Source organism: Cervus elaphus, chromosome 5 (assembly GCF_910594005.1).
Source record: "Cervus elaphus chromosome 5, mCerEla1.1, whole genome shotgun sequence".
NCBI classification, from domain to species: Eukaryota; Metazoa; Chordata; class Mammalia; order Artiodactyla; family Cervidae; genus Cervus; species Cervus elaphus.
Genome location: NC_057819.1, coordinates 107,928,710 through 107,956,226, shown reverse-complemented (window position 1 = coordinate 107,956,226; position 27,517 = coordinate 107,928,710). Strand labels below are relative to the sequence as shown.

The following is a 27,517-nucleotide window of genomic DNA, read 5'->3' as shown; positions in this document are numbered from 1 at the left end:
TTGCAGCCAAATAAATTTAAAAAAAAAAAATTTTTTTAAAGAGTTACCTGAATATTTAAACCATGATAAGTAATTTGGAGAAAGACACCAGAAAAAGAGATAAAGATGTAAGTAACTCAACTGTATTCATTTAGGTGGTCTGTTTGTTTTATGACAGAGTAGATTTTCTAACATAACAAGGTTCCTTTATAATCTGTTCCCTTTATAAATATTCCACTTTATAAGATATAGACTATAACTTCAAATATTTTTAATTATTAGCATATCTCCACTCTTAGAATATACTATTATTTATATTTACAACTTATTTTGTAACAGGTTCTTAGTCAAGAATATAATTTATAATGAACTAACACCAGGCCTTTTTAGCTAAACACACTGTACTTTTGGATATTGGTTTATGAAGGTTTCGAGGAAACTGTTATGCTGTCACTCAGCCGTGTCTGACTCTTTGCTACCGACCCCATGGAATGCAGCCTGCCAGGCTCCGCTATCCATGGAATTTTCCAGGCAAGAATACTGGAGTGGGTTACCGTTTCCTTTTGTTTTTTTAAAGTCAATTGTGAAGCTTCCCAGCGGTGAACCATGGATTTCAGGTGGCAATGATTTTCAATTCTTAAAAACATAGTTAGGGTCAATGATCACCCCATCCTAAATTCATATAATGTAAATCAAATAGAAACAGCCTAAATGAAATAGAAATGTTGGTCATTAGTATGACAATCAAGATGTAACAATGCTTGACTCTGTTTTCCTACAAAACTTGAAAAATGAGTAATACAAAACAAACTCTTTGGAAAGAGCTCATTTCCAATTTAAAAAAAGCATTAGTTTTACAAAATAAAATGTACACATACTATTTCATTTTATTCTCTTCTGGTTGTCTAGCACTTCAATTTGGATAAGAAAGCTTATAAAACAAACTGAAGATTTTCATAGGATAAAGCTTACCTTCAGACTGGTATGAGAACGTGGTTGACTTAATTCCTGAAATTTCCATTGTTCTGATCCAGGGGTCTCGCCACCTTTCTGAGTGTCAGGTGTAAGCAATCCGTCTCCAGAAGGTAAAGGGAAAATCCCTAATGATATAGGACGTTCTTTTCTATTTGGAGAGGGCAGAAGAACTAAGCATTAATTCATTTTTAAGTTTTATTCATCATGACTGTAAGTAATAAGCCTGGGCTGTCACTGCTTTAGAGTCATCACTCTTAAATAATATTGTGTGCCTATCTGAACAAGTAGACTTACCAAAGAGAAAGGATGAAGTCTCAGAACTTAAATTAAGCCCCAAGAAATCAATTAAGAAAGGTAGTAAAAAAATAGTTTAGAAAATCTTAAGTTACTCAGAAAGCAGTCTATGGTGTGATTTCACAGCAAGGGGAGCTGCTACAGTTTCATTCTTGCTTAGGTCAGCCCTAGGGAACTGCAAACGACCCCCACTCCTGCTTCTCTAGGCTTTCCAATTTCTCATATTAATCCCTAAATACTTACCCAAGTCTTTTTAGGGTATGTTTTTTCTGCCTTGAGGAAAATGAATACATGGTTTAAATCAGGCCTACTGATTAAATAGTCAAAAGAACATGTACTAAAAAATGTTGCCTGCCATTTCAATCAAGAAAGAATAGAATGTTGTCTGCCATTCAGCCATTAGCCACTGTAGCCAGTCTGGACGAAGTGCCCTGAGAGGAATTCAGGATGGAGAAAAACGGGATACTGACCCTAGGTGGTTAAGATGCATATCAAAGAAATAATTTCAGTGAGCCCAGACTCCTCTATCTTCCCAAGCATAGAAAAGCACTAAAATCATTAACTTGACAGGTTTGTCTTTTGTAGTTAGCAAAAACTCCTGAGTATCCGAGTTCCTCCCTTGCTTGTTTGGAACAGTTCCTCAGAGCTATCTGAGAGGCTGCCCCGATGGACTATAATCCTTAGAAACGTCCCTGAGTAAAGCATAATTCTCAGCTTTTAGGTTGGGCTTTTTTTGCCCCTAGAGTTTTATCCCCTAAAGTAGGAAAACCGTATTTTTCTACAGGAACTCATATTTTTCTGTATGAGTTCCTTTTCATCACAGTATGTATGACAATACAACTGTCAGTTTTTCCAAACAAGGATGCCCAAAGATTCTATCAAAAACTGTAGAGTTTCCAATGCTTTGTGGGAAATTTCAGTGAATAAGCGGTTCAATTTTAATAATAGAACTTGAGAGAGAAACACATCCTTTGTTAATACAAAGGGTTTTTAAAGAGTAGAAGCAAGCCTGGTTCTTCCTGGGTCATTAACTCAAATGGAAATTCGTTAGAAACCAGACACTAAAGGTTTGGAGCTTCTGGTAAAATTGTATAAGAACCGGAACACTAAGGTTATACATAAAAGTTGGGAAATATTCAGTTTTGCTAAATAAATCTTTATTCTGTAAGCTTATCTTTATACTAAGAAACTTTAAGCCACTTGTGAAATGTGCCCTCATTGAACACAAAGGGTACATTGCTTTCATTTCTAATAACAATCAGGAAGAATTAGTACAACTGTCAAACACCTTAAAGATTAGGGGAAGCAAAAGGGTTGAGAGATTGTATTCTATTAAAGCTGTAAGCACAAAGAAACAGAACAGGACTTTTCTCTATCAGAGTTAACTATTATCACTTCTTCACACTTGGGGTACTTTTCCTATTTGATTTGGGAGAAAAATTCAAACACACATAGGCAGCACAATAAAAGGTTACATTTTAAAACCAAATCTAAGCTTGTCTTTATGACCTGCCAGAACCACCAAATAACAGAGCGGTCAGCTACTCTGTTTATACAAGTTATTCCCAACTGCTGGTTCAGCAAAAAAAAAACTTTCATAAATCCACAGCAAAAAGAGGCATTATTTATTATATCCTTACTGAATAATACAGAACACATTATACACATACATGTTTCCACTTATTGTAGAACCTGTTCTTTCTTGAGAATGACTCACCCCTTTCCCCCATCTTTTCTGCTTGATTTTAAAACGCCCTTTACTTCATCAAACGATGGTGACAATGACCGGAAATTTGGGACAGGCAACTTATTCTGGGAACTGAAAATCTAAGGATCTTAGACTTACTAGATTACTTATTCTTTTTAACATATCTTGATGACTTAAGCAAAAAAGTGATCAAGAATTTAATCAGATGGAATTTAATGGAAAGCTCTCTGATCCCAAATGCAAAGAAAAGTAATACAAACTTTATTCGAATTTATCACACTGCCAACAGAAATAAAAACACAGGCCAGTCATAATTTATGAATGATAACACAATCATTTTCACACATGTCAAATACTGGAAAAGTGTAAAATTACTGGGGGAAGGAGTCAGCTAGGAGTCCAAGCTTTACTTTCCCATTTCTGTTAACTACAAAATCTACAGTCCAAAATACGAGTAGAATTCAAACCTTTACATGCTTTTATTTTCCTCCAGAAACTGCTCTACAGAGAGAGAACTTTTCCTCAGAAACTGACAGCTGTCAAGAGGGTCAGTGATGTTCTGGGTTATACTGTTTCAACTCTGGAAAAACAGTATTACTACACACCACTCTTCCCTCTTTTTTTTTTACTGACTTGGGAGGGAGGGAGAAGGACATATAATTATGCATGTTAATTAGAGTCCTATTTTCAAAAGGAAACCCTGAAAAGAGAACATTAGGTCCTGTACTATATTGGTATGTATATTTGATACTCTATATATTAAATATATATTATATATTTATATATAAATATAAACTAACTATATATTTAACTATATATTAAATGCTTCAGTAAAACTCACAGAAGAAACCAAAGAATGAAAATACATGTGGGAAAATATCAAGTGGCAGATTTAAACGCTAGGTGTTTCAACAATGCTACTACTGTCAAGAAACAAAAATATCAGAAGCAGCCATCAGAATTCTTATTACATCTATTTTTTAAACTGCCATACATCCATTTTTAAACTGGTTATTTAAATGTTACCTATGTGCATAACTTTGCAAATATGTCTTTAAATATTTTTATTATTTAAAACAAATAATCATTAATAAAATCTACTATACATATGCATAAAGAGCAGTAAAAAGATTACATTTGTTCAACACCCACCAATGTGGCAAACACTAAAATGGATGATTTATTTACATATCCTCCTTTAATCCTCACAAGGAAGTAAGAATTATTTTCCCTGTTTTCAGATTAGGAAAAGTGATGGTCAGAGACTCTGGGCACTAGTAATTGGAAGACATGGGATTCAAAGTCAGGCCTGTTTTGACTCCAAGACCCATGTACATTCCCTGGAACTATTACTTCTTGACAACTGCACTTCAGTCATGTTTAAGTCTTTGCACCCATGGACTGTAGCCCATCAGTCTTCCCTGTCCATGGGATTCCCCCAGCCAAAGTACTGGAGATCTGGATTGCCACACCCTCCTCCAGGGGATATTTCTGACCCAGGGATGGAACCCACCTCTCTTAAGTCTCCCGCACTGGCAGGTAGGTACTTTACCACTAGCACCACTAGGAAGCCAATCTTAATATTAAAGACTTTGATATCTTTCTTCATTCAGATCAACAGCAACTTTTATATCAAGAAACTCTTTGAATTTAATCATAAGTTATTTTATGAATAAAATAGCTAGAGCTGATATAGTTTTATTAAAAATGGAGTAAATATAAATGATTATGAAAATTATTTACTTGTTTAATTTACAATCTATCTTTAACTGATTAAATACAAAATAATCATCTCATGTAATTTTTAAAATGACTCAATGGGGTAAGAAGCTCAAAGGAGGAAACTCGGATACAGAGATTAATTTGCCAAAAGTCCCATAGCTCATGTGTGGCAGAGCATTTATAGCCTGCAAGTTCAACTCTGAACCTCTTATCCACTGCACAGTACTGGCTTCATAGATGGAACTGAAACCTAGGACATCCCTTTAAAATTAATCTTACTTTAATAGTCTATATGTTCTTGTGTTTCAATTTTCTAAAAGCCTATATATACAGACACACAAATCCTTTATGTACTAAAATGTACACAAAGCAATAAGATTGCTCCCAGTTTTTATAAAATAAGGAAAAAAATAAATAAATGGCCAAGTTTTAAGACCACGGATGAAATTTAATTTCATCTGGATCTTAAACTAATGTTGAACATGAGGATGAGGGAATTTACTACTTTAATTTCTCTTTAAGTCCACAATTAGGAGTTGAGTTTTAAGTAAACATTTATATAATAAAAGCTACACATTATGAACCTTCATTTAAAAACCACACACGAAGCAGAAATCTCAACAAATCAAATTTTTATCTTGGTGAGTTAGAAAACAAAAGAAACCACAACATTAAACCTCTAAAATGCAGAAGATGGTTCTTGCAGCATGCAAGTAGAGTGACCAGAAGAAAAGCTACAGAGATTAATGATATCCCCACAAGCAGGCATGGATATCTGTGACCCAAGTCCACAAAGAAAAGGCAACATCTGACAAAACAATAGTGAATAGGCTTTGTAAAGCTTTCCAACTTTGATGCATAAATAATTGGGAGAAAAAATGAATTCCTTGCCCTAAAAGGTTTAAATCCTTTCACTTCAAATATGTTTTGCTGTAGGAGGAAAATATTTACATTGTCAGTTCCCATGAACTGCTATCAAAAACTGCAAAAAGGATGCCTGAACCTCCAACAGTCAAAGGATCATTGGAACAAAACAAACACCTATGCCTGTGTCTAATCAACTACAAGTCCCACCATAAAGCTACTTGCTTCTAAGTGCTCAGATGCTCTCATGGAGCGGTTGTGTGAATTTGGACCCAATGCTCCACTCCTGTTTTCCTTTACTGGTTGAACCCTCTGCTTAAAACAAGACCACTCTGACCTTGTATTTGTGTATAAGCACGATCTGAAAATCCTTTTCTTAAGTGGGTGGTTTCCAAACACAAAGCATATCCCTAAGCAATAGCCTATAAATATATATAAGAATAGAAGTCTTAGCTTCAGGCCATTTTCCATTGTTTCAATCTGCAACATAAATGGTTACAAAGAAGACCCATAAAGCTAAACATAAAAGAAAAACCAACCAGAAAAGGACTTCTAAGAGAGACTGAAGTACCTGAGTATCCTTGGTAGGTTCTGCGTCAAAGCTGGCACTCCGGTAGAAATAGAAAAGTGCACAAGCAGCAAAACGGAGAGAGATACTAAGATAGCAGAATTAATGACCACCGCCCCGCCAACAAAGCCAAACACAAACAGCAGCATGCATCCAGGACTCATGGCGCTGTGCTGGCATGGTGAAACACCCGAACCAGGAGGCCTACACAGGGGCCAGAAGGGTATCTTTGTAGTGAGGCTCTGTCATTCAGCTGCTGCCACAAAAACAATGCCATCAGCAGCAGCTTTCCACTCCATCCTGCTGCAGCTCCGAAGCGCTGACGTCATCCTGCTCTCACCGCCTCATAACCATAGAGCTGCTGCTCCTAGCATTTATGCAGCAATCCGGAGCAGAGGCCAGCCTATTAACTATTTTCCTCCCCACTAAGAGGCCTGGCTTAGCTCATTGGCTACAATGCTTGGAGATCTACATAATTTATTCACACTCCTACATCAAACAGAAGTCTGGCTAACCCTTTCAAACATGTCTCTCTGTAGCAAAAAGGACTTTCAAACCAATTATACAGGAGAAATGAAAAATTTACAGCATTCTGACAAATAAAAATTTTAAACCTACTACAATCTTTGTCAAGTATCAGAAAACAATGGCTATCAATATACCTTTTCATTAGTGAAAGTTGTTTTGTTTTTCTACGCTACCCCCTCCTATAGCATTCCAACTACAGCAGGGAGAAAGCTAACTATTGTCTGAGGATTAAAGAACAGAGAGAAACAGAAACAGATTATATTATCTTCCTTTTTCCCAAGGTAAAAATGTATTAAAAAAAGCTTACCTAATTCTACTATGAGCTGTGGATTCTAGTTGATCACTCCCTGAGAGCTGATGAAGTTTTGTTCTTTCTAAGTGTTCCATATAATTATGGATCATCTATTTTGAAGAAACAAAAGAATACACAAAATTTTAAGACTAATACCTGGAAAAAAAGTATAACATTTTAACAAAGGAAACCTTTTAATATAAATTTCTTATTTATTAGACTACCCATGTTCCATATTAAAGAATATTTAGGATGAAATTTTATTTTATTCTCAAAGGGATATGCAAATGCTTACATTTAAGGATGCTAGAGTCCGAAAAATAACCAATATTTTGCTTAACATAGCAAAAAAATTTTCTTACAATATGTAATGCTATTAAATAATTCTTACATGAATAACACAAATTAGATATAGACATTGGGAAGGAATTGACAAGAGATTAGTGATTAAAGGGGACAGATGGCACTTGAGAAATCCATTGCTAAAGTGGGAAACAACAAAGAAATTAACTTGAAACTTGAGTAAAGATAATTTTCAATTTAATACCAAGATATTTATTTATTTTTACTACAGATTTAGTTCAAAGAATGCTAAAATATTCTCTCCATTGTTAGACTGCTAACTTACTGGAATCATTACTTAATATAATCATATAAAAATGGCAGCAAACTGAAACAAATAAAAAACCAGAACACATTAACTCTTTAACAAGGAACCATAAGACGCAAGCTGAATATGGCAGTGAAAACTTCAAGAATATCAAGCATAAAACCTGTCAAGAAATTCTACAGTCTGATTTGATTCTTTTTTTTTTTCTGGCTGCACTGGGTCTTAGTTTTATCATGTGGGGTCTAGTTCCCTGACCAGAGATAGAATTCAGGCCCGCTGCATTGGGAGCATGGAGTCTTAGTCACTGGACCAACCAAGTCCCTGATTTGATTCTTGATATAGTTCCACTTTTAAGAGACCCAAACCTGGTATTAAAACACGTCAGTTCAGTTCAGTCGCTCAGTTGTGTCCGACCAACTCTTTGCGACCCCATGAACCGCAGCACGTCAGGCTTCCCTGTCCATCACCAACCCCTGGATTCCACCCAAACCCATGTCCATCGAGTTGGTGATGCCATCCAACCATCTCATCCTCTGTCATCCCCTTCTCCTCCTGCCTTCAATCTTTCCCAGCATCAGGGTCTTTTCCAATGAGTTAGTTCTTTGCATCACGTGGTCAAAGTATTGGAGCTTCAGCTTCAGCATCAGTCCTTCCAATGAATATTCAGGACTGATTTCCTTTAGGACTGAAATGGTTTGATCTCCCTGCTGTCCAAGGGACTCTTAAGAGTTTTCTCCAACACCACAGTTCAAAAGCATCAATTCTTCAGCATTCAGCTTTCTCTATGGTCCAACCCTCACATCCACACATGACTACTGGAAAAAACATAGCTTTGACTGGATGGACCTTTGTGGGAAAAGTAATGTCTCTGCTTTTTCATATGCTGCCTAGGTTTGTCACAGCTTTTTTTCCAAGGAGCAAGCATCTTTTATTTTCATGGCTGCAGTTAACATTCACAATGATTTTGGAGACCAAGAAAAGAAAGTCTGCCACTGTTTCCATTGTTTCTCTATTTGCCATGACATGATGGATCCAGATGCCATGATCTTAGTTTTTAGAATGTTGGTTTTAAGGCAGCTTTTTACTCATTTTCCTCTTTCACTTTCATCAGTTCCTCTTCACTTTCTGCCATAAGGGTGGTGTCATCTGCTTAACTGAGGTTGTTGATATTTCTTCCAGAAATCTTGACTCCAACCTGTGCTTCATCCAGTCTGGCATTTCTCATGATGTACTCTGCATATAAGGTTAAATAAGCAGGGTGACAATATAAAGCCTTGACAAATGCCTTTCCAAATCTGGAACCAGTCCATTGTTCCATGTCCAGTTCTAACTGCTGCTTCTTGATCTGCATACAGGTTTCTCAGGAGGCAGGTAAGGTGGTCTGGTGGTATTCCCATCTCTTGAAGAATTTTCCATAGTTTGTTGTGATCAACACAGTCAAAGACTTTAGCGTAGTCAATGAAGCAGAAATAGATCCTTTTCTGGAATTCTCTTGCTTTTTCTATGATCCAATGGATACTGGCAATTTGATATCTGGTTCCTCTGCCTTTTCTAAATACAGCTTAAACATTTGGAAGTTCTCAGATCACATAGTTTTGAAGCTTAGCTTGGAGAATTTTGAGCAGTACTTTGCTAGCATGTGAGATGAGTGCAATTGTGTGGTAGCTTGAACATTTTGAACATTTAGTTTGAACACTGCCTTTCTTTGGGAATAGAATGAAAACTGACCTTTTCTAGTGGTGGCCACTGCTGAGTTTTCCAAATTGGCTGGCATATTGAGTGCAGTACTTTTATAGCATCATCTTTTAGGATTTGAAATAGCTCAACTGGAATTCCATCATCTCCACTAGCTTTGTTCACAGTGATGCTTCCTAAAGCCCACTTGACTTCACACTCCAGGATGCCTGGCTCTAGGTGAGTGACCACACCATCATGGTTATCTGAGTCATGAAGATCTATTTTGTATAGTTCTTCTGTGTATTCTTGTCACGTCGTCTTAGCATCTTCTGCTTCTGTTAGGTCCATACCATTTCTGCCCTTTATTGTGTCCATCTTTGCATGAAATGTTCCCTTAGTATCTCTAATTTTCTTGAAGAGATCTCTAGTCTTTCCCATTCTATTGTTTTCCTCTATTTCTTTGCAATGATCACTTAGGAAAGCTTTCTTATCTCCCCTTGCTATTCTTTGGAACTCTCCATTCAAACGGGTATATCTTTCCTTTTCTCCTTTGCCTTTTGCTTCTCTTCTTTTCTCAGCTATTTGTAAGGCCTCCTCAGACAACAATTTTGCCTTTTTCTTGGGGATGGTCTTGATCACTGCTTCCTGTACAATGTTACAAACACCCATCCATAATTCTTCAGGCACTCTATCAAATCTAATCCCTTGAATCTATTTCTCACTTCCACTGTATAATCATAAGGGATTTGATTTAGGTCATACCTGAAAGATCTAGTGGTTTTCCCTACTTTCTTCAATTTAGGTCTGAATTTTACAATAAGGAGTTCATGATCTGAGCCACAGTCAGCTCCCGGTCTTGTTTTTGCTGACTGTAAAGAGCTTCTCCATCATTGGCTGCAAAGAATATAATTAATCTGATTTCAGTATTGACCATCTGGTGATGTCTATGTTTAGAGTCATCTTTTGTATTGTTGCAAGAGGGTATTTGCTATGATCGGTGCGTTCTCTTGGCAAAACTCTGTGTTAGCCTTTGCCCTGCTTCATTTTGTACTCCAAGGCCAAACTTGCCTGTTACTCCAGGTATCTCTAGACTTCCTACTTATGCATTTCAGTCCCCAGTGATGAAAAGGACATCTTTTTTTGGTGTTAGTTCTAGGTCTTGTAGGTCTTCATAGAACCATTCAGCTTCAATTTCTTCAGCGTTACTGGTCAGGGCATAGACTTGGATTATCGTATTACTGAATGGTTTGCCTTGGAAACAAACAGAATATTCTGTCATTTTTGAGACTGCACCCAAGTACTGTATTTGGCTATGTATTATTGACTATGAGAGCTACTCCATTTCTTCTAAGGGATTTTTGCCCACAGTAGTAGATATAATGGTCATCTGAATGAATTTCGCCCATTCTGGCCCATGTCAGTTCACTGATTCCTAAAATGTCAATGTTCACTCTTGCCATCTCCTGTTTGACCACTTCCAATTTACCTTGATTCACGGACCTAACATTCCAGGTTCCTATGCAATACTGTTCTGTACAGCATCTGATTTTACTTCCATCACCAGTCACATCCACACCTGGATTTTGTTTTTGCTTTGGCTCAGACTCTTCAATATTTCTGGAGCTATTTCTCCACTCTTCTTCAGTAGCATAGTAAGCACCTACCGACCTGGGAAGTACATCTTCCAGTGTACTATCTTTTTGCCTTTTCATATTGTTCATACTGTGGCTATTGTGACTAGTGCTGCTATAAACATAGGAGTGCATGTATCTTTTTGAATTACAGTTTTATCTGAATATATTCCCAGAAGTGGGATTGCTGGATCATATGATAATTTTATTTTTAGTTTTCGAGGAACCTCCATACTGTTTTCCACAGTGGCTAAACCAACTTACATTCCCACAATTTAAAGAAATGTAAATATCAAGAATAGGCAAGAAAAGGAGAATATTCCTAGAATTTTTAAAATTACAGCATGGAATAGCTTTGTAAGTTGCTAAACTTTAGTTGCATGAAGATAGGTTTCAACTTCAAATAACTTAAAATATGCACTGTAGCAATATTAAAAGGATAGCTACTGAAAGAAAATTTATTTTTTGTTTGAAAGAAAATTTAAACAAGATTTAAAAATTTATTTATAAGAAGTATGCTTTTGTCAGGAGTTCCCTGATGGTCTAGTGGTTAGGATTCCATGTTTTCACTGTTGTGGCCTGGATTTAATCCCTGGTTGAGGAACTAAGTGAGATCCCACAAGCTGCACAGTGTAGCCAAATAAATAATAAGTATTTGTGAAATTTACACTTGGTATGGAAGCATATATAAAAATTAAGACATATATAAATCAATTTGGAAAAAAAATCAATTTGAAAGTGTTATTTACTTCAGATAAACAAGAAGTCTGACATATGGATTAAGATGGGTAATGCCATCAAATCAAATATAAAACAATCAACCAGGCTGTTCCCCAAGTTAAAATTAGCCCAAATAAGAAGTGTATCAGGCAAAGAAAAATGAATATATAATCACACAGATATGTATATGAAAGCATTTTTAAAAGCTTTTAAATTTACATAATTTTAAGTTTAAATATTTTCTCTTTTCCAACAGTTCTGCAGAAATACAATTTTTGTGTTTGTGTCAATGAGGCAGAAATGCTGAGCTGCTTCCTTCTAGTATGAGGAAAAACTTCAAGTGAGGAAGAAATTTAAATGAGACTAGCATAACAAAGTGATGGTCAGACCAAATATATCAATTTAAATTTTCAAAAGATTTTAGAAAATCTAAATTGAATTCTTTAATAATGGAAAGTAACCATTATGAATTTGAGTCATTCAAATGAAGACTCTAAGTTCCCTTAGGGATTGAAATGAATAGAAATCTCTCCTAAATTGCTTCTATGATAATCTATTTTTCAATATAGAAAAATAAAAAGATTAAATAAAATGCAAAGATATAGAATTGGTTCTACCCCAAACAGGCTGTTCTACAAATTGACTCCTGTCTTAAATAAATTAAAAAAGTTTTAATTTAGATGTTGAATTCCAAACCAATTCCCAACCAAAAAAGTGATCCCAAGTAACTGGAGATACAGTATCTAACATTCCAAAATGGTCTACATAATGAAACTGGTTTTAACCCAATTAAACTAGCACTTTATAGGACAAAGGAACAACAACAAAATGGCTGCTAATACTTATTGATCACCATCTACAAATCAGCTAATGCATGAAGAGCTATTGTTTCAATTAATCCTCACAACAATAATATGACTTTCTAGATAAACTCCATTTTAAGGAGGTTAAAATAACTTGTCCAATATGACCAGCTAGTTAATGATTAACTGTGTTCTGTCAGTAGCTAGTTGGCTTTGCGGCCAGAACTCAGATCCATCTGACTCAGTCATCAGAGCAGTTAAGCATTATAAGACTCGTGGTATATCTAGGTGCTGTTTCAGTCAATTCTGGAGGCAGGCAGTAAGCTCGCTGTCCTTTTTTCCTCACACCCACAAGAAAACCCCACATTCTAAGGCATCGCCTGATGTCTGAAGTATATTCTATATAAGCACTATGTTCTATATAAGCATAAAAAAGTAGATAAAATAAATCATACATAAAAATTTAAATTGTAATTACAGGGCTTCACAGAGTAGCTCTGCTTTTTATTAAAAACAAAACCAACTGAGTATTGGGCAATGAATGCTGCAAGGTAGAAAAGAGAGGTACGAAAGTAAAATAGAATATATTTTATATAATCTATTTTGGGTCCACTAGACCCATCACTCCGGATCTCAGAACTGCAACTCTCAATTTTCTCAGGTATGCATATTAATTCACACATATTCAGGAGTCAATTCAGCAACAAGTTGCTGAGGCATGGAGAAGGATCCCAAGCACGTTGTTTAGAACATCCCAATTCCCCTCCCACCTAGAGAAATCTTCTCAGCAGAGGTTGATTTAGCTGTGGCTAAAACTGAAATGCAAGACAACAGTTATTAGAAAAACAAGGCAAAAAAGAGAGATTTTGGAGACAAATAGAATGAATCCTTTTAATTCTGTTGGCCTTTAATCTTTCCATATGCAGTTCAGTAAGTATATCCACAAGGCCACAATTCTTAAAAGGTTGAGACACCATGAAACAAAGAGACAGAAAATTTTCTAGTGCATTTAACATCCATGTGTTTCATAACTTAAAAGCATCGAAAATTCAGGAAAAGGGAATCAGAGAGACCTAGATTCAAATCCAGTCACATACTAGCATAGCATTTGGGACAAATCACTCCATATTATCTTTTAAGTTTCAGTTTGTAAAATGGCGGTGGGTGATAAAGAGTTTGCTCAGAGGATAAGATGAGAATACATTTAAATGCTCCCTGAGTAAGACAAGGGTTGAAGTTTTTGGTGATTAATGGGTATGTATATTTCCTCCACTGTCCTTTTAAGCAAATTCAATAATGTGTATAAAATTTTGAATGTGATTAGAGAGCAGTTATTCATATTACGAAACAAGCCCGAGATTTTCCTTAAGCAGCAAACGTGTTTGATAAAAGTGCTGTCTTTTTTGTGTACCTATAAAAAAGGTTACTGAGTTAGAAGTAACAGTGGAAAGATTAAACCCTTCAGACTTCCTTTCCCTGAAGGTTTTCAAAATTACCTTCAAAGGACCTAGTTCTTCAGCATTGGATAGCAATTTATAATTGCTAATTGAATGGTATTTCTAGTACAGATGTATAAACACACAAACACATTTTAAAGAAGCCATATCAATGTCATATAAACATTCCTCGAGGCAGAGCAAACTACAGAGAGCCTATCACGGGACAGAAGCTGCTTATGACTGAAGGAGGGGACCCTGTGAAAATGTTACATGTAAGATCTGTCACAGTTATTAGACAGGCCCAACTCTCTGCCTTGGTATTTAAGATTTTCCTGAGATCCTTCTTTTTTTCTTTTAGACTATTCTTCTCTGAAAGAATAGAAATATAAAAAATATGTACATATATGAGAGAAAATATGAAATTTCACTTTACAGTGACTTTTTCAAGACAGTATATATTTTAGACATATTTCAATTTAACAATCCTCAATTATTACAAAGGTTAATGAAAATCTTCAATAAAAAAACAACATAATTCATTATTCATCACTATCAATTATTTATGGCACATAAACCTATTCCTCCAAACATATTTGTAATTATCAGCATTGATAAGAACTACCAGTACAGGGCACTGTTAGGGCATGAAATGAATGGTGTGAAAAGAACAAACAATAAACCTTTAACAACCAATTGTTTTTTAACAGTCTTAATATTTACCAAATATCATCTTATTAAAATGTGGTCATTTTTTCATACTGAAAAGGCTGTTGTTTATTGTAAGCTGTTTCTGTTTTCTGTTTTCCCCGAGCTCTATGGTTCCAGCCCTCTGTGGCCAGTCTTTTTCCTTTACCACTCAAATTCCGCGACACTTCATGCTTGGTACATGGCTATGTTAGCTAAAACAGTAATAAACCTCACATGCCAGGAAGAAATTCCAACAAGGTGTGGAAGGTGTTAAAAGCACATTACTCTCAAAAACAAATGAAACTGACGGCAGTGGGGTTTTATATTACTTAAAAGCAACAATATAGGTCCCTACCGGAGGCAGGATAAGAGATGACCCCCAATACTGAAAGGAAAATGGACGCTAAAGACTGTAACCATCTGTATCATGGGAAAGATTAGACTAGAAAGACAGCAATTATATTTTTCATGTAACAGTGCATGTGTCTATGAAAATTCTATTTAAGTATGTGAACCCTAGTTCACAATTTTCACATGGAGACAGAAAGAAACAAAGGCAACACAGGAAAGGCTGACAGAGAATCATAAAAAGGAGTTTAAAAAAACTCTCAAGTACATTTTCTAACTTGCTTTGAAGAGATTATGTGCTAGAGTTGTTAATCTAAAACACTGAAACTTCATGCAGAAAACCTGTTTTAGAGTCATTTTAAGACATTATAATTTGCTTGCCATTTGTTATGAGCTTAATTCAAATTAAGTACTTTATACTGTATTAAAAATGTATAGACTCTGACCAACAATTTAAAAATGCACTATTTCCCAACAGGTATCAAAATAAGTTATATCAATTCTCTCATATTAGTATCACGTATACTTTTTAATATGTACAAGTTTTTACTCAACCAGTCAAAAACATAATTATTGGAAATGCCTTAATAATTACATTATTCATAGCATGAAAAGTTAACTCCAGATAAAAGACATTAAAGTCAGCATTTGGTAACTAAGTGAATGCTACATGAAATTTAAAGTCTTCGTGAATAATAACCCCCAAGGATAATACTTGCTGATTTTCAAAGAAAAATTAAAACATATTTTCTAGAGTTAATTTCTTTATCTTAATGTTAGTATGGTAAGAACCAACCTAGAAACCCACCTCAGTGTGTCTCTGATGCAAGGCATTATATTCTTTCTTCAGTTCTGCTTCTCTTTCTTCAAGTCTGCTAACTGAAATTAAGATACATACACTTAATCAAAACCAAATAAAAAATTTACTTGAAAATTCTCTTGTTAAAACTTGGAATGGGTTATCCATAATCCTTGGTAACTTCAAGCCTCGTTACTCCATATGAAATTCTTCACAAGGCTAGTGACCTTGCTTCATGTCCTAAATAAAGTTTCTGAAGAGGGAATAAACAGAATATTTTTAAAAAGACTAAACATCTTACTGCTTCTCCCAATATGCTTATGTAAGAAACATCCTTATCTAAGTAGGTTTTTAACATGATACAGAATTACCTCTTTGAAAAAGATTATACAAATCTCCTCACAGAAGTCTTAACCTGAGCCTAACCCCAAACCACTGATTTCTAATAGTATTCTGCCTCTTTTTCACCACTGAGCAGTATGTGAACATGTTACTATTTTTATCAGCACTTTCTTTAACTTCAGATCTTAATTTCAGGGACTCATCTTCTTGTATTTAGCTCCCTCTGCTGATGGAGTTTGTGAGTGGCACTAAGTTGGGATAGAGCACAACTTTGATATTTTAAAAATAAATTTTAGATCCCGAGATACAGTGTCAGGACAGGATTTCAGAGAAAAGAATGGTATCAGAGAGAAATGATTCTGAGAGAAAATGGAATCTAAGCAGGACCAGGAAGAAATTACAGTACTCAAGATAGATAGTAATGGGACTATAGCAGGCAAGCACTGCTACCACAGAGAAGGGAACACAAAACCGTGGAACTGGCGAGCCAGAGGAGAGACTGGCCAGTCTGGAGGAGCTCGGCTGATTAAGGAGCAGTGGGAGACAGTCGGCTGGTGGGAAGTAAAGCTGGTGCTAAAGGAGTTTGTCAAGATACTCACGTTAGTCTGTTTGAAAGCATGAGTATAGTTGGAAACGTTCTCTTGGTATAAGGGTCAGCCGGCTACAAACATGCAAGATGGTTTATAAGAGACAGCTGGTGACTGCATCAGCTGGCTCTAAGAGTTAACTACCATGAACTGTAACAGCATATACATGAATGTTTTTATATGCCTAATATTAACATGCCAGACACCATATAACACATAACTTGTGCTGACTAGTAAACTCATGTTTTTTATTTGTGTAGTTCTACTGTTCACCTTTATTTGAGTACCTTGAAAATATGCCACGAATTAGGAAAAGTGTAGCTCTGACTTTCAATTTGTTTTTAATCAAGCCTATGTGTTGGCTCATTAAATTTGCAACAATAAGTACACACACTACAGTAGCCATAGAGTCACACTTTATCCGGTCAGGGAAGGCCTGAGGACGTGAGCTGTTCATCTCATCTTGTGGCTGAAAGCAATAAAAAGTAAATCTGTAAGGCAGCTGTTCTGTGATAACACAACAGATACTGAAGCCATAAAAAGTTTTAGTGCAGCTTCTGTGATTTTTATTTAAAAACAAGAAATCCAACCAAATGTAGATATTGTATTTAGTAACAATTTCAATATAAACATTTTCTACTATTTTTTGTCAATTAACTTGTTCTAAAAGCATAATCTTAAAACTGGTTGAACCCTAAGTGTTTTTAATTGCTATCTGTATGAATCAAAATTTTCCTCAAATTGTGCAACCAAAACAAAAAACTGGAGACTGAGGCTAAAATAAAATTGCAAAGAATAGCAGGGAGAGATAAGAAAGCCTTCCTCAACAATCAATGCAAAGAAACAGAGGAAAACAATAGAATGGGAAAAACTAGAGATCTCTTCAAGAAAATCAGAGATACCAGGAACATTTCATGCAAAGATGAGCACAATAAAGGACAGAAATGGTATGGACCCGACAAACAAAAAAAGATCTTCATGACCCAAACACGATCGTGTTATCACTCACCTAGAGCCAGAAATCCTAGAAGGCAAAGTTAAGTGGGCATAGGAAGCATCACCACAACAAAGCTAGTGGAGGTGATGGAATTCCAGTTGAGCTATTTCAAATCCTAAAAGATGATGCTGTGAAAGTGCTGCACTCGATATGCCAGCAAATTTGGAAAACTCGGCAGTGGCCACAGGATGGAAAAGATCAGTGTTCATTCCAATCTCAAAGAAAGGCATGCCAAAGAATGTTCAAACTACCGCACAACTGCACTCATCTCACACGCTAGCAAAGTAATGCTCAAAATTCTCCAAGCCAGGCTTCAACAGTACAAGAACTGTGAACTTTCAGATGTTCAAGCTGGATTTAGAAAAAGGCAAAGGAATCAGAGATCTGCTGGACCATCAAAAAAGCAAGAGAGTTCCAGAAAAACATTTACTTTTGCTTTATTGACTACACCAAAGCCTCTGACTGTGTGGGATCACAATAAACTGGAAAATTCTTCAAGAGATGGGAACACCAGACCACCTGACCTGCCTCCTGAGATATCTGTATGCAGGTCAAGAAGCAACAGTCAGAACTGGACATGGAACAAAAGACTGGTTCCAAAGAGGAAAAGGAGTACGTCAAGACTATACATTGTCACCCTGCTTATTTAACTTATATGCAGAGTACATCATGCGAAATGCCAGGCCGGATGAAACACGAGCTGGAATCAAGATTGCCAGGAAAAGAAAAGAAAAGAAAGTGAAGTTGCTCAGTTATGTCCAAATCTTTAAACCCTATGGACTGTAACCTACCGGGCTTCTCTGTCCATGGGATTTTCCAGGCAAGAGTACTAGAGTGGATTGCCATTTCCTCCTCCAGGGGATCTTCCCGACCTAGGGATCGAACCCAGGCCTCCCACATTGTAGGCAGACACTTTACCATCTGAGCCACCAGGGAAGTCTAGGAGAAATATCAATAACCTCAGATACACAGATGACACCACCCTTATGGCAGAAAGCAAAGAAGAACTAAAGAGCCTCTTGATGAAAGTCAAAGAGTAGAGTGAAAGAGTTGGCTTAAAACTTAACATTCAGAAAACTAAGATCATGGCATCCAGTCCCATCACTTCATGGCAAATAGATGGGGAAAGAGTGGCAGACTTTATTTCTGGGGGGTCCAAAATCACTGAAAATGGTGACTGCAGCCATGAAATTAAAAGACGCTTGCTCCTTGGAAGAAAAGTTATGACAAACCTAGACAGCATATTAAAAAGCAGAGACATTACCAACAAAGGTCGATCTAGTCAAAGCTATGGTTTTTCCATTAGTCATGTATGGATGTGAGAGTTGGACTATAAAGAAAGCTGAGTGCCAAGGAACTGATGCTTTTGAACTGTGGTGATGAGGAAGACTCTTGAGACTCCCTTGGTCATCAAGGAGATTCAACCAGTCCATCCTAAAGGAAATCAGTCCTGAATATTCATTGGAGGGGCTGATGCTGAAACTGAAACTCCAATACTTTGGCCACATGATGCAAAGAACTGACTCACTGGAAAAGACCCTGATCCTGGGAAAGATTGAAGACAGGAGGAGAAGGGGACGACAGAGGGTGAGATGGTTGGATGGCATCACTGACACAATGGACACGAGTTTGAGTAGGCTCCAGGAGTTTGTGATGGACAGGGAAGCCTGGTGTGCTGCAGTCCATGGGGTTGCAAAGAGTCAGACACGACTGAGCAACTGAACTGAAATGATCATCCATAACCCTCATTTCAAATTTGTGCACAAGAGTAGTGCCTCATTCTCATCAACTAACTTTGTATAAGTTCATAAATAAATTTATATCAATCGCCATCACTAACAGCCAGAATTACACAGTACTTGTCATGTACCATGCACTGTCCTAGGTACTTTATATTAAAAACCTAACTTGACCCTGACATTAACTTTATGATGAAACTTCATTACATTTCATTTTAGGGATAAGAAAACTGAAGTAAATAGCGGTTAAGTAACTTGCCCAAATTCACAAAACTAGTAAATGGCAGAATTACAACTCCTAATGGATGAGACTAGGTTCAGAATCTTCCTTTATTTATCATGGCATTCTGCCTCTCAAGAAGTACTTCTTTCAATTTGCTTTATATATTGGAATCTACTTAAAATTTTCACTTTGGGGGGAAAAAACTAGATACAGTGCTTCTTTATTACTTGAAACAAAAATCTCTCTCTTCTGGAAAGAACCTAATCACAGGTACTATAATTCAAAAGTATCAAACTGCCATGTAAAATATGTACCCAACTTAATTAATCATGATGAAATACATATCAAAACCAAAATGTGGTAATGCCCTGGTAGTCCAGTGCTTAGGACTGTGCACTCTCACTGTCAAGGGCCTGAGTTTGAACCCTGGTCAGGGAACAAAGATCCCACAAGCCGGGCAACACAGCCAGAAATACATACATACATACATACATACATAAATAACATTAAAATGCAAAACCACTGTATACCTGTCAGAAGAGCTAAAATCAAAAGTGTTGGTAAGGAACAAGTTCTGGTAAGAAGCTATCATACAGGGACTTCCCTGGTGGTCCGATGGTTGGGATTTCACCTTGCAGGGGGAGGGGTGTGGGGGGGTGCACATGGGAGGGTTTCAAACCCCAGTCGGGGAGCTAAGATCCCACATGCCTCCCGGCCAAAAACCAAAATCAGAAAACAGGAGCAATATTGTAATGAATTCAATAAAGACTTTAAAAAAAAACCACAACTTTCATACACTGATGGTGGGAATATAAACTAGTACACGCAATTTGAAAACTGTTTGGCAAGATTTAATGTAGTTGAATTATTTGCCACTCCTATGACAAAACAAGCTCATTACTATGATATATGTCTATGTGTCCACCAAAAGGCATTTTAAAACAATGCTCAGAGCAGCAGTATTTGCATTCCAATATGGAATCGACCCAAATATCCATCAACTGCAAAATGTCAAAATATTCATGTACTAGAATACTATAAAATAATGAGAATGAAGAAATTATTGCTGTGCACATCATGGAGGAATCTCACAAACAGGATACTAAGGAAAACAAAGAGAAGCAAAAGAATACAAACTTCAAATGAGCACATAAACTAATCCAAAACTAATCTAATGTGTTAGTTCAGTTCAGTCATTCAGTCGTGTCCGACTCTTTGCGACCCCAAGGACTACAGCACGCCAGGCCTCCCTGTCCATCACCAACTCCCAGAGTTTACTCAAACTCATGCCCATTGAGTCAGTGATGCCATCCAACCATCTCATCCTCTGTCATCCCCTTCTCCTCCCGCCTTCAATTTTTCACAGCATCAGGGTCGTTTCCAATAAGTCAGTTCTTCACATCAGGTGGCCAAAGTATTGGAGTTTCAGTTTCAGCATCAGTCCTTCTAATGAACATTCAGGACTGATTTCCTTTAGGATGGACTGGTTGGATCTCCTTGATGTCCAAGAGACTCTCAAGAGTCTTTTCCAACACCACAGTTCAAAAGCATCAATTCTTTGGTGCTCAGCTTTCTTTATAGTCCAACTCTCACATCCATACATAACTACTGGAAAACCATAGCTTTGTCTAGACAGACCTTTGTTGGCAAAGTAAGGTCTCTGCTTTTTAATATGCTGTCTAGGTTTGTCATAACTTTTCTTCCAAGGAGCAAGCGTCTTTTAATTTCATGGCTGCAGTCACCATTTTCAGCGATTTTGGAGCCCCCCAAAAATAAAGTCTGTCGTCATTTCCACTGTCCCCCATCTATTTGCCATGAAGTGATGGGACCAGGTGCCATGATCTTAGTTGTCTGAATGTTGAGTTTTAAGCCAACTGTTTCACTCTTCTCTTTCATTTTAATCAAGAGGCTCTTTAGTTCTTCTTCATTTTCTGCCATAGGGTGGTGTCATCTGTGTATCTGAGGTTATTGATATTGCTCCCGGCAACCCTGATTCCAGCTTGTGCTTCATCCAGCCTGGCATTTCGCATGATGTACTCTGCATAGAAATTCAATAAGCATGGTGATAACATACAGCCTTGATGTACTACTTTCCCGATTTGGAACCAGTCTTTTGTTCCATGTCCAGTTCTAACTGTTGCTTCCTGACCTGCATACAGATTTCTCATGAGGCAGGTCAGGTGGTCTGGTATTCCCATCTCTTGAAGAATTTTCCACAGTTTCTTGTGATCCACAGTCAGAGGCTTTGGTATAGTCAAGAAAGCAGACGTAGATGTTTTTTCTGGAACTCTCTTACTTTTTCAATGATCCAACGGATGTTGGCAATTTGATCTCTGGTTCCTCTGCCTTTTCTAAATCCAGCTTGAACATCTGGAAGTTCACGGTTCACATACTCTTAAAGCCTAGCTTGGAGAATTTTGATGGAATAGCCATCATAGTCAATTAAAGAATCCGAATGCATTACTTGGATGTAATCTCAAAAACGACAGAATGATCTCTGTTCGATTCCAAGGCAAACCATTCAATATCACAGTAATACAAGTCTATGCCCCAACCACTAATGCTAAAGAAGCTGAAGTTGAATGGTTCTAAGGAGACCTACATGACCTTCTAGAACTAACACCAAAAAAAGATGTCTTTTTCATCACTGGGAACTGGAATGCAAAAGTAGGAAGTCAAGAGATATCTGGAGTAACAGGCAAGTTTGGCCTTGGTGTACAAAATGAAGCAGGATAAAAGCAAACAGTTTTGCCAAGAGAACGCACTGGTCATAGCAAACACCCTCTTTCAACAACACAAGAGACGACTCTACACATGCACACCACCAGATGACCAACACCAAAATCAGACATTATATTCTTTGCAGCCAAAGATGGAGAAGCTCTATACAGTCAGCAAAAACAAGACTGGGAGCTGACTGTGGCTCAGATCATGAACTCCTTATTGCCAAATTCAGACTTAAATTGAAGAAAGCAGGGAAAACCACTAGACCATTCAAGTCTGACCTAAATCAAATCCCTTATGATTATACTGAGGAAGTGACCAATAGATTCAAGGTATTAGATCTGATAGACAGGGTGCCTGAAGAACTATGGATGGAGGTTCGTGACATTGTACAGGGGGCAGGGATCAAGACCATCCCCAAGAAAAAGAAATGCAAAAAGGCAAAATGGTTGTCTGAGGAGGCCTTATAAATAGCTGAGAAAAGAAGAGAAACTAAAAAAAAAAAAAGAAGAGAAACTAAAGGCAAAGGAAAAAAGGAAAGATATACCCATTTGAATGCAGAGTTCCAAAGAATAGCAAGGAGAGATTAAAAGAAGCCTTCCTAGTGACTAATGCAAAGAAATAGAGGAAAACAACAGAATGGGAAACACTAGAGATCTCTTCAAGAAAATTGGAAATACCAAGGGAAATTTTCACGCAAAGATGGGCACAATAAAGGACAGAAATGGTATGAACCTAACAAAAGGAGAAGATATTAAGAAGACGTGGCAAGAATACACAGAAGAACTATACAAAAAAGATCTTCATGACCCAGATAACCACAATGGTGTGGTCACTCACCTAGAGCCAGACATCCTGGAATGCGAAGTCAAGTGGGCCTTAGGAAGAAGCATCACTACGAACAAAGCTAGTAGGGGTGATGGAACTCCAGCTGAGCTATTTCAAATCCTAAAAGATGATGCTGTGAAACTGCTGCACTCAATATTTAAGCAAATTTGGAAAACTCAGCTGTGGCCAAAGGACTGGAAAAGGTCAGTTTACACTCCAATCCCAAAGAAAGGCTATGCCAAAGAATGCTCAAACTATCGCACAACTGCACTCATCTCACATGCTAGCAAAGCACTGTGCTAGAAGTTAGGATAAATGTAAATTGACTGTTTTACATAAGTCTATTCTGATGCATTCACTCTTTTATCCTGATTGTGCAGTCCCCTTGGGGAGGAGTTATGATCTGATGAATTTACTGTGTATACAGCTCCATCCCATCTGATCCAAACACAAGTGCCTCCTTCACAAGAGCACTTTCCGTGGCTAAATACTCATGCTTTATGTTCTCCAACAACTCCTATAAACTCTATATATAGCGCAGGATTTAAACAGACTACTCAGAACCATAATAAATAGCTGTGCTGATTCATCATTAAATTGTATAGGGAGATTATCAAAAATATCACCAGATTGGGGAAATATAAAAAGAAATAAAAAATGATCACCATCATTGGAAAATAAATTGGAATTACACCTTTGAACATCATGTTGGTGACAGGTATTAAAATAAGCAACGTGTATAATCTGACCCGCTGTTACTACTCTCATCTATCCTATGGAAATGCACCTGATGCCCGAAGATATGAAAATGAATATTCTATGTGCTTTTGTCCATAGCGCTTTTCAGGTCTACTACATCCTTCTACTTTTCTATCTATTCATTCTATTAATTTTTGAGATTTTGACATTGAAGCTCCAAGTAAAAATCTTAGTTTACCTAATTAATTTGGAATTCCCTTCCCAAATGTCATTAATTGGTTGGCAAAGTAAATTATCATAGTCATATGATAGACTACAATGTAGTAACTAAGCTACTTACAAGTTATGTTATATCAGGTATATTAACCTCTCTGGACCTCTATTCCTTATTTATAGTTGAGGAATAATAATAATATATCAGAGTTGGTTATCAGGATTAAGGAAGAGCTAATATTTGAAAGGGCATAGAACAGAACCTGGCACATGTGCTTTTTCTCTTTCTTTTCTATTTTTTAAATTATGAAAGTATAACATTTACAGGAGACTTAAAAATTACAGAATAAGAAAAAAATTTACAGAACAAAATTACAGTTACATTATATATTAGAATTATTTTTTAAGTAAATAAGATTTTAAATTGGATCTTCAATATCAAACTCTCAAAAATTAATAGAATGAAGAGACAGAAAAGTAGAAGGATATAGTAGACCTGAAAAGCACTATGGACCAATTCAACATAATTAAAATTTATACAATTTTCACAGCTCTCTTCTGATGCGTGCCTGATCACGGCGCAGGGGCAGTGCAAGTTCCAGGCGCAAAAGCCAGCGAAGAGCAAGGTGGCGGCGACGGCCTCAGCACGGAACCGGGCCGGAGGAAGGGCGGTGGCATTATCGCACCCAAGAAGGCATGCAACGTGCAGCAGCAGCAGCTCAAGAAGAAACTGGAGGTTGGGATCCGGAAGAAGACTGAACATGAAGTGGTGATGAAAGCCAGCACCACCCTGCCCAAAAAGCTGGTGCTTTTGAAGGCCAGCACCAAGAAGAAGGAGGCCTCCGCCTCCACCAAGATGCTCACCTAAGGATGTGCCCCAGCAGGGACCATCACTGCAGCCCCCTCCTCTGTGCTCAGGCCTGTGCGGGTAACCCCACGGGAAAGAGGAACTGTGCTCTCCAAAGACTTGAATTGCACCTTGAACTTGACCAGGGATCTGGCCCGTGAGCCGACGAGTAGCAGGTCAAAAGCACACAGACTGACTGGCTTTCCAGGTGCCAAGGTCTCAGCACAGGCCAAGGCCAGGAGAATATCTTCATCAACTTCTTGTGTTCCTACTACCCCCTCCCGCATCCTGTCTGGATAACCTGGAGTGAGGCACCTGACTTTGTCCTTCCTTCCAGGGTCACATGCTCCTGTGAGCAGGCCATGCTGGGGCATCGGGCCAGGTCCCCGGACCGCCCGGCCAGCCCCAGTTTACACACGAGCCATGCGCCCAGGAGCCATGCTCCTGCACCTCCAGCCTGGAGGCTGGGGGAGAGTCTTTTCTTTCTTCCTACCTGGGGTGACTTGCCTGCTTGCCCTCCATGGATATCCCTGTGTCTTCCCGTCTGCCGGGCACAAGCCAAACAGCCTAGGGAGCCACTTTCCCATCCACAGGACAGACAGTGACACCACCTTGTAGGGTTAAAATGCTGATTAAACCAGAAGCGCTTTCAAAAAAAAATTTTTTTCACACAAAAGCAGGACACAAATTCTATTCAAGTTTCCAAAGACCATAGAGAAGGAGACACTGGAACATATGCAGGGATATAAAACAAGGTGCAAAAGTTTCACAGTCCAAAGTTACTGAAATCACACAGATTGTTCCCTTATCACTGCAGTATTCTGGCATATGTGTTTTTAACACAACAATTAAAGGTACTGTTAAAATGAATGCAGTATTATTCATAAGCATTCGCTCTTCTGTTAGTGGAATTTTCCAGCAAAGAATATTGGAGTGGGTTGCCACTTCCTACTCCAGTGGATCTTCCCTTGACCCATGGATCAAACCCTCTTCTCTTGTGTCTCCTGCACTGGCAAGCAGATTTTTCACCACTAGCGACACCTGGGAAGCCACTGTTAAAATGAATGCATCATTATCCATAAGCACTGACGTGGAATAGTGCCTAGAACTTAAAAGAAGGATGTTGAATATTATTGCTATATCTGAAATTTTGAAACAAAAAATTACGTATAGTATAACATCTACAAAGTCAAAACATACTGATTCTTCTCTCCCAAATCTGCTCTTTCCCATAATTTTCTTAGGCAAAAATCTTGCAGCAATACTTTTGCTCTTCTTTTCCCACATTACATTCCATCAGCAAATTCTGTCCATTTTGCCTTCAGAACAAATCGTGAATCTGACAACCTTTTACCATTTCTATTACCCCCACTTTGATCTAAGACATCATCTCATGCCTGGATTATTCTTACTACTATCTTCTGACTAGTATCTCTGCTCTAGTCTTTGCTCCTCTGTACTCTTAAATTTGTGGCCTAGAGTCAGATACTGACTGCTCAAAACCCTTCAACAACTTCCTGTGACAGAACAAAAGAAAGTAAAGAAGAGGGAGGGAGCCTGTATTATGGCCAGCAAGACCCTTCAGGATCAGATGTATCAAGCCACACCACTTTTGCTCCCATGGAGAATTACTGTCTCCTGACCCAACTGTTACAGACTGATTGTGTCCTGCCCAAATTCATATTCTGAACCCCTAATCAATGTAACTGTGCTTGTAAACAGGACTTAAAAAGGCAATTAAGGAGAATTCACTGGTGGTTCAGTGGCTAGGACTCAGCCCTTTCATTGCTCGGGCTTGGGTTCAATTCCTGGTAGAATTAAAATCCTGCAAGCCACACAGTATGGACAAACAAATAAAAATAAAATAAAAAGGTAATGAAGGTTAAATGAAATCATAAAGATGGGGTCCTAACTGAATTGGACTGATGTCCATTCTTAAGAAGAGGAAGAGGTAACAGAGTTCTTTCTCCCTACACACGCACAGAGAAAAGGTCACACACAGAGATGGTGACCATCTATAAGCAAGAGACTGTGGTCTCAGAAGAAACCAAACCTGTCAGAACTTTCCAGCCTTTAGAACTCTCAGAGGGGATTTCCTTAGTGGTCCAGTGGCTAAGACTTTGCACTTCCAATACAGGCGGCCCAGGTTCGATCCCTGGTCAGAGAACTGGATCCTACATGCCACAACTAAGAGTTCTTGTGCCTCAACTAAACATCCTGTATGACACAACTAACTATCTCACATGCCACAGTGAAGACTGAAGATCTTGTGTGCCACAACTAAGACCTGACACAGTCAAGACAAAGGAAGAAAGAAAAATTAAAAAAAAAAAAAGAAATGTACAAAATTCTGCAATGTAAGCCACCTAGTCTGTGGTATTTTGTTATGGCAGCCCTAGCAGATTAATAATACAAGACTAAACATCATTAAGATAACCATGGAGAGGAGCTTTCTTACAAGATGTTTATCAAGTGACTTGGGACAAAGAGCTGGGCTTGCAGCTTATAGAAATAAGTCCTGTTTATAGCAGCTTGCTAGCTGATACTGGTTTGGGTTGCTTTGTTGTGATGTACTACTTAATAGCAAGAATGTGGAAATGGAAACATAAAGTCCCAAAATACCACTAATTGCCAGAAATTTCCACTACTTACCTAAATGAGCATGATCATTATT

The 27,517-nt window shown here is 37.6% G+C and overlaps 1 protein-coding gene and 1 pseudogene across 9 annotated transcripts in view; one reads left to right on the top strand and one right to left on the bottom strand.

Moving 5' to 3' along the window:
* The window catches only part of SPAG9 (sperm associated antigen 9), a 154,426-nt gene that overhangs the window by 74,806 nt on the left and 52,103 nt on the right, over positions 1-27,517 (bottom strand). For 6 of the 9 annotated variants that reach the window (XM_043904127.1, XM_043904129.1, XM_043904131.1 and 3 more), the window contains exons 3-5: positions 15,654-15,724; positions 6,946-7,040; positions 952-1,102 (exon numbers count right to left, since the gene is read on the bottom strand). In XM_043904127.1, coding sequence (XP_043760062.1) covers positions 952-1,102; positions 6,946-7,040; positions 15,654-15,724 — 317 coding nt within the window. Of the gene's footprint in view, positions 1-951; positions 1,103-6,113; positions 6,486-6,945; positions 7,041-15,653; positions 15,725-27,517 lie in introns of those variants that run through there. The other 3 variants (XM_043904134.1, XM_043904135.1, XM_043904136.1) reach the window with 1 other exon arrangement.
* Positions 16,356-24,864, top strand: LOC122695666 (annotated as a pseudogene).